We start from the raw sequence: 8,225 nt of genomic DNA on the forward strand, positions 1-8,225 counted from the left end.
TCTTTCTTCCTCGCGAGGGTCAAATGCCTTGAGGGGGCAAAACCTGGAAGGGCCAAAAGCTAGGCAAGACTGAGTCATCCAGGCTGGAAAAATAAAAACATTGTATTAAGTGTGTTGAGATGGTGCCATTAAAATAAAAGAGATGGGATAGGTGAAGTCGGGCCAGTGCCTTGAATGGACTCTGCTGTGTGTTACAGAAAAGGCTATAATGTAACTAAAGGCTAATGCCTTTTAAAAAGTGAAGGTTTCTCTTGCAATACGTGCATGAATGCAATATATATCAAATCATAATTTGGCCTCTTGGATGTAATTGAAATAATGTACGCTATTAGCTGCCGAATGGTTCTTTAATGAGTGCTTCCCAATCAGCATGCTTCCTGTTGCATGATAAAAGGATTTACAGTTTGTCAAGCATCCATTAGTGTCTGCTAGGTTGAAATCCACGCTGTTTATTCAGTCGTTGCGTTTCGTTCTTCATTGAAGGTAATTATTCCATCAGCCTGTGGCATGCATTAACCTCACTCACTTAAGTTGAATTGCCTTTGCACCAATGGGGAAAATAAGCAACAGTTAAGCATTTGAAGCTAAATTTATTAGCGCGTCTGTTTGTCAAGTAAAGGTATTAATTAAGATGTGCACTATTGAGCTTATTGCAGGTATTATCTTGTTCGTATTGCCAATACGACATTAGCCATGTTTCCATCACCATGATTTTATGCATATTCAGAGTGATGGAAACGCTAAATATCAAATACAAATCCCTTAATTCACAAAAAAAAGTTTTAACGCTAACTTAAAATGGTTTTTGACTTGTGCTTTATCAGCTGTCATAGTCTTTACCATATATGGGCAGTGGGTCTTTACCACGGTCGGGCCAGTGAGTTAGGTTTTTACTTGCCCTGCCAAAATTTTCACTGACCCCACCAAAAAAAGATCTTATCAGGATCAATAGTTGCAACTTGCAGGTATATTCAGTTCAGTTCAATTCATTTTTATTTATATAGCTCTTTTAACAATTGTTAATTGTTTCAAAGCAGCTTTACATGAGGAGATGTAGGTGAAAACACAGAATAATCAATAGATAATATAAGGTGTAGAATACAGCGGCTAAGAATAAACCGTACAAGCGACCTTAGTAGTAATGTAACGTATACAGTAAAGTGCCAAGTTAAGCCAATGTTGGCTGACCCTCCCGAGGATGAAAAAACCCCTAGAAAAAAACTCCTAGGAGGACAAAAACCCTTGGGAGAGATTAATATATATATTCTAACACGGTAGGGATAGGAAGCGGGTAAGCGAATTAAACTGGTTCAGCCGGTGGTCGTTGGTCGCATATCGGCTGGGCATCACGGTGAAGGACGGTCAGTAGATCAGTGGTGTGATGACCTTCACAGCAGCAGGAACTGGGTCTGTTTGTCTCATTGTCCTTGGGGTCGAGGACGAGACAGGGAGAGAAAAACAGAATTCTATTAGCGTAGGGGCCGTTCGCATGTTATGCAAGTGTCATACAGTATTTTGGTTTAAAATCCACATGGTTCCAGACAGGCTACCTATTGCGGAATAAGTATATTATCCATATGAGGTATGTGAGTGCTTTGTTGTAGACAAACTAACTATTGCGGGATAAGTACATTTACTGGACATTTTATATGAATGCTTTGTTATAGAAGAATGTCTCAAGTTTAGCTTTAAATAGATCAACTGTGTCTGATACTCGAATATGTCTCTCTATGCACTTAAAATTGTCTTCATTCATACGTCTCGCCATTAAGTTCAGTGGACCAGATGAAGGGTTATCGGCAACCCTTTTAGACACTAGGGCTGTGACGATACATCGCGTTCCCTATTAAAAAGACCTGCCTGAAATCGATTCTGAATCGCAAGGCTCCGATGCTGTATTTCATGCACAGCTCGTACATGTACTACGGCTCTGTGATCAGTAGGAAGTCCTTATCAATCTAAAATCACTATGAGTTTGAGTCGTTTATAACGCGCATTTAAAAAAGCAACACTCGCCAAACACAATCATTAAAAATATTTTTATTATCATGAAAATACTTGAAACAATCTGACGAACAGCGATATAAATATTCCTTTAGACATTTCCTGGAATAGTGTTTGTAATGCTACTTCTGTGGCACAAATGGCGTTTCTACACCAGAGCGCCCTCTGGCTTTTGGATGTGGTGGCATTTCACTGTAATTCATTCAAATTCATTTATTGAGAAAACGCACATTTGCACGATTTATCGACACAGCCCTACTAGACACTATGCACGCTATGTTTTGTTTACGTTAGTTGCTTGTTTCAACAAAAAAGACTCCCAACTTGTCTGCTTTACCTTGAAACTGATGGCAAACTGCAAAACGTATTGTATTGTTTTTGTTTGGCCTTAAAATTTGAGGGCGCTGTCGTCTTAATGGCTTTTTGCTCTACCAGTTGACATAACGTGCAATAGCCACCTTTCATAAGGTAGGACAAACCTCATGAAATTTCTGAGAAGTTAAGGTGTGCAACGCTTAATTTATCTTGATGTAACATTGTATAAAAATGCATACAGAAATACGGCCACAAGCAGAAAATATATTTTTGTGACTGAGGGTTAGCCACTGGCCCCGGCCCACCCTGTTTGAGGCTCGATGTCCCTGCATCAAAAATGTACATTTCTTCTTCTGTGCACAGCATTCAGTTTGGCAATTACAAGCTGCACTGCTAGTAAATGTTTAAGTTAAAATTCACGAATTTGCCCAATCGTTACTAAATGCAGTCCTGTCTCCATTTTCTAAGCGTGCCTTGTTATATTTATTGTTTGTTACTAGGTTACTAATACCACTGTCATTCGCTTGAACAACTTGATGGAAATGCACCAAATTCGCATTTGTGTTTTTTTTCTTCTTTTTTGCGAAATTTTTGAAAAGATTTACTTCACATTTGGATGGAAACCCCACTATTGTTAAAGTATGTGGGTGTCTCTCTCTCTCTCTCTTTCCCACTTTCTCTCTCTCCCCCCTGATTTAACCCATAATGGGGCAGCCCTAATGTCATGCTTACTTATAATATATTACTTATGTTTGTATTGATTAACCATGCCAATGTTAAGATCAGTCATCTAATGCGCCCATGTATCTTGATGTGTTCCAGCATCGACAAGGTCTCAAAGGTGGCGTCTCCGGTGCTGGTCATCCACGGCACAGAAGACGAAGTGATCGATTTCTCCCACGGCTTGGCCATCTACGAACGATGCCCGCGTGCCGTCGAGCCCCTGTGGGTGGAGGGAGCCGGGCACAACGACATCGAGCTTTACGCCCAATACCTCGAGAGACTGAAGCAGTTCATTACCTTCGAGCTGGCTACCTCCTGAAACCGCGGCGGAAGACGTCGCGTGGGGTTCACCTTTTCCCGGGCCTGAGGACGCCATCAGTACTTGCACTTGCTGAAGAAAAACTGGACTCCTTCGTCTCGCTCCTGAAATTTAGGAGCGAGGCTTTGTATGCCCTACAGGGGAAATGCATTTTAATCATTTCGATCCATTTTCTATTCTTTTATACTTGATGAAGCGTTGACATTTTGCACCACGTGTTCAGTACATGCGAAATATTTCGATGATTTGAAATGTCGTTTCGTTTGTTTTCGTTGATGCATTTTTTTTATACACCTCAAGGGTTAATTAAACTGATGCACTTTTATTGTGCAGATATTTTCAGGTTATTATATTTTAATGTATTTTTGGGGGGATTATGTCATAGCATTCCTATGTTAAAGGTAGATTTAGTAAAAAGTGACTGAATTTTTACGTGGCCAGTTGTGTGCGTTCGTCTGACAAAGTCAGCGGCCAGGGGCCGCTTTTAGGTCAAAATAACTGTAGCTTGGCTAATTAAAACTGGAAGACCTGTGGAAGTGACTTGACCCGTAAATAATGAAGGTACACTACGTACTGTCCGTGTTTGGGACTGGAGAAGGGGGGCGGGATGGGTCTTGTGGGTTTTTCTTGTTTTTTTTAAGCGCTGAAACATGGTGCTTTGTGGTAATACAGCAATCAGGGCATTGTTTTAGCATAAACACTACATTATAGATGTTAAATCGAAAAGTGGGTTGTAAAAAAATGTGAAGATTTAAGCTTTCTATGTTGCTTTTAGCATTACAAAAAGCCTTACATTTCACCTGACATTCCCGTCAATGATTTCTTGGATTTGAAAGATTTTCTCTGGGCTCCTGCTCGCTGCTACTCCTAATGGGAAAATCACTGTGAAAAACTGAACCTTAGCTTGATATAAATAAGGTACAGCTTGACCACACCTCGCTGTTTTGAAGTTTATCCCCCATTTCAGCCATGAAACACCGCCTGAAACCCAGGAAAACGAGAAATTCCTTAAATAGTTTTTCCTCATGGTAAATGAAGGATTGTGTGTACGCGTGTGTAGACATTTCACCATAGCACTACACGACCGAACCTTTGGAAATGTTTCCCACGCCTGTGCGTTCAAATGAAGGAAATCGGTTGCTAACCAATGCGGTCATCAGACTGTAAGTTTAGTTTGTTATCTTGACTTGTTTTGCTTGTAAGGTTATGCAATGGCAGTGTATGTTGTAATGGAATGTTGTCGTTTTCTCGTCCAGAGTTTGGAGATAAAACCCCTTCATTCTCGACCTCAATGGACTTTGAGACACTTTTTAAGGAATGGCAAAACCTGACCCCATCTGAGCCTGTCATTGCTTTTGATACTGAGGTTTTTACAATGTTTTATTAATATATAATATTTACACCTTTTAATGCTGGTTTGTAAGATAATCGTACTGTACACCCCCACTATCTCTCTCTCTCTTTTTCTCTCTCTCTATATATAGATATGTAAAATATGAAGTGAATGGTATTTAGCTTTGATTTATTTTTTTTGACACTGGAATCACAGTATGCAAATATAATGCAGAGGAAAACCCGAAATCTAGTTGGTACAGACACTTTGCGTGTTGTTGTTTCTTTCGACTGTATCTTCAAAGCCTTAAATGTGTCACGAGACCGATTATTGTTCTTTATGTTGGTCGTTGCTCCGACGCGACAAAGTGGATATTGTACTGCTTATAAAGGAATAAAGGATGCATGGAAACTCAAACAAGCATTTCTTTCATGCTTCTAACACTTGTTGATCCCTCATTTCGCCTTTGAGAATTAAACGGCGACATGCTGTTTAATTCCGAAAGGCTCATGTAGAGTTTTTTTGTTTTGAGTTTTAAAGTTTACAAGATTTAAGTTTTATTCATTCCAAGTAAGTCACATAAAAGTTTGTTTGTTATTATTTACACGTCTGGGAAGCAATCAACACCATGCGAAACACACCTGTCTGAACCTGTTCTCAGTTCATTTATAATAGGAATTACATAAAAGATTTTACTTGATCTTCTGAAACATCAAAGATTAAATTGAACAGAAATGAGACGGTGCTGTGAAAAATGTGCATGGTATTTTGTTGTTTTATCTGCTAGCGATGGGAGTCTCTATGCTGGTTGCCTTGCTCTAATCTCTCTGTCTCTCTCTCTCTCTCGCCCTGTGAATGGCACTTTTACAGTGTGGAAAGCATGTGCTCTTCACGCACTGAAACCCTTCCGAGCGTTCAAGCTCCTCTATTAGGGCCGGTAACAGTTTACATTGGCCAGGGACCAGAAGTCCTGCGAGGGTTAGGATTTGGCACAGCTCAGCCTGTTTTACATGTCTGGAGAGCTTCGTAATACAGAATTTAAAGAAGCCACTGGGTGAGTGGTATATACAAATAGAGATGCATTAAATCCTGCAGGGTTTCGTGGGCTGTAATATGGAAACTACCTAACGAGATCACTTCCGTATTATATAGCAGTATGTGAAATTAGTACGTCCCAAACATCAGTATGAAAAAAAGCAATGTGAGAAGTGCCCTGATGGTCTACTGCTTCGGGATTTCTCAGTCTGCTTTTCATTTAAAGGGGCTCATCCCATGGCCCAATTCCTACAAAGTGTTTAAAGGTGTCAAGTGTAGGGGACCCAAAACAGTTCCTTGGATCACACCCAATCAAGCCAATTAACAAGACGCTGTCATCGCAAAAATAGTCTGCACATAGAAGTATGTGAAATTAGTATGTCCTAAACATCAGTATGCAAAAAACAATATGTGAGAAATACCCGGATCGTCTAGTGCTTCGGGATTTCTCAGTCTGCTTTTCATTTAAAAGGGCTCATCCCATGGCCCAATTCCTACAAAGTGTTTATTTCAGAGTGTTTAAAGGTGTGAAAGTGTAGGGGACCCAAAACAGTTCCTTGGATCACACCCAATCAAGCCAATTAACAAGACGCTGTCACTGCAAAAATAGTCTGCACATAGAAGTATGTGAAATTAGTATGTCCTAAACATCAGTATGCAAAAAACAATGTGTGAGAAATACCCGGATCGTCTAGTGCTTTGGGATTTCTCAGTCTGCTTTTCATTTAAAAGGGCTCATCCCATGGCCCAATTCCTACAAAGTGTTTATTTCAGAGTGTGTAAAGGTGTGAAAGTGTAGGGGACCCAAAACAGTTCCTTGGATCACACCCAATCAATTCAATTAACAAGACGCTGTCATCGAAAAATAGTCTGCACATAGAAGTATGTGAAATTAGTATGTCCTAAACATCAGTATGCAAAAAACAATATGTGAGAAATACCCGGATCGTCTAGTGCTTTGGGATTTCTCAGTCTGCTTTTCATTTAAAAGGGCTCATCCCATGGCCCAATTCCTACAAAGTGTTTATTTCAGAGTGTTTAAAGGTGTGAAAGTGTAGGGGACCCAAAACAGTTCCTTGGATCACACCCAATCAAGCCAATTAACAAGACGCTGTCATCGCAAAAATCAGGGTACCCGCGGAGTCTTGAAAGTCTTGAAAAAGTATTGAATTTCATTTTCCCATATTAAGGCCTTAAAAGGTATTGAATTTCACCTCAAAGTCTTGAATTTTTCACGGAGGTCTTAATTTTTCAAATGATCAATAGATTTATATGCTGTTAATTCAGACACAGTCACGCGAGCAAAGTAAAAAGTTAAGTTAAAAGTTAAGTAAAAAGGCTGGGATGATAAAGTAAAGGCTGGGATGAGCGCTCGCTCGACTCTCTCTATGCACTCGCAGCTGCACAACACGCACTTGCTCGATCAAGTTGACTTTGGGACTGTGGGGGCGGGACAATGACGGGTGTCCTCTCACCTGTGATCGGTTGTTTGATTTAATCAGTGACACACACAATCTTCTCTTCCATAATCCGTCTCTAGTAAATCTAGGTAGAGAAGACACGTTTTAATATGATCATTATGTCGGAAAAGGTAATTTATATGTTAAACAATAGTCTTGTGTGATCCATGCAATAATAAGCTGCAAACAATAACGCAAATTTGAAAGCTATTATATATTTTGTTTACTGTTTAATTAGATAATATCATCTTGCAATACAGTGGATATAAAAAGTCTACACACCCCTGTTAAAATTGCAGGTTTTTGTGATTTAAAAAATGAAAACAAGACGAACCACTTTGGAACCCGTTCCAACCCGACTCCGTACCTCCAACCCATATATCAAAGTTAATAACAACAAGAAAACTTTTGTGGTGAAAAAATGGCAAGCAAAGCTGCACAACAACCAGGCCGCACAAGTGCGCACACCCTTAAACTAAAACTTAGTTTAAGCACCTTTAGATTTAATCACAGCATTCAATCTTAATGGGTATGTGTCAATCAATTTAACACTTTTTGAATTTGCAATATTTTGCCATTTCTCCTTGCAAAAGCATTTTAAATCTGTCAAATTGGTTGGGTTTCTCCTGTGCACAGCCCTCTTCAGATCACCCCATAGATTTTGGATGGGATTTAGATCCGGACTCTTGCTGGGCCATTCCAAAACCTTGATCTTGTTTTGGTGAAGTAATTCCTTTGTTGATTAGAGGTGTGCTTTGTGTCATTGTCATGCTGTAAGGTGAAATTTCTCTTCATCTTAAGTGTTTTGGCAGAAGCCTTAAGGTTTTGGGCCAAAATTGACGGGTATTTGGAGCTATTCATTATTCTATCTACCCTAATTAAAAACCCCAGTTCCAGCCGAAGAAAAGCAGCCACAAAGTATGATGCTGTCACCTTCATGCTTTACTCTGGGCATGATGTTCATTTGGTGATGTGATGTGGGTGTTATTGCACCAAATATATATTTTGGTATAACAGCCCAAGTTCAACTTTGGTC

General features: G+C 39.7%; 1 protein-coding gene across 1 annotated transcript in view; it reads left to right on the forward strand.

Moving 5' to 3' along the window:
- abhd17c (abhydrolase domain containing 17C, depalmitoylase) overlaps positions 1-5,114 on the forward strand; it is a 48,061-nt gene extending 42,947 nt beyond the window's left edge. Inside the window, exon 3 of the mRNA XM_055179606.2 lies at positions 3,142-5,114. Coding sequence (XP_055035581.1) covers positions 3,142-3,361 — 220 coding nt within the window. The 3' untranslated portion in view covers positions 3,362-5,114. The remainder of the gene's footprint in view (positions 1-3,141) is intronic.
- The last annotated feature ends 3,111 nt before the right edge of the window (positions 5,115-8,225 follow it).

Source organism: Misgurnus anguillicaudatus, chromosome 21 (assembly GCF_027580225.2).
Source record: "Misgurnus anguillicaudatus chromosome 21, ASM2758022v2, whole genome shotgun sequence".
NCBI lineage: Eukaryota > Metazoa > Chordata > Actinopteri > Cypriniformes > Cobitidae > Misgurnus > Misgurnus anguillicaudatus.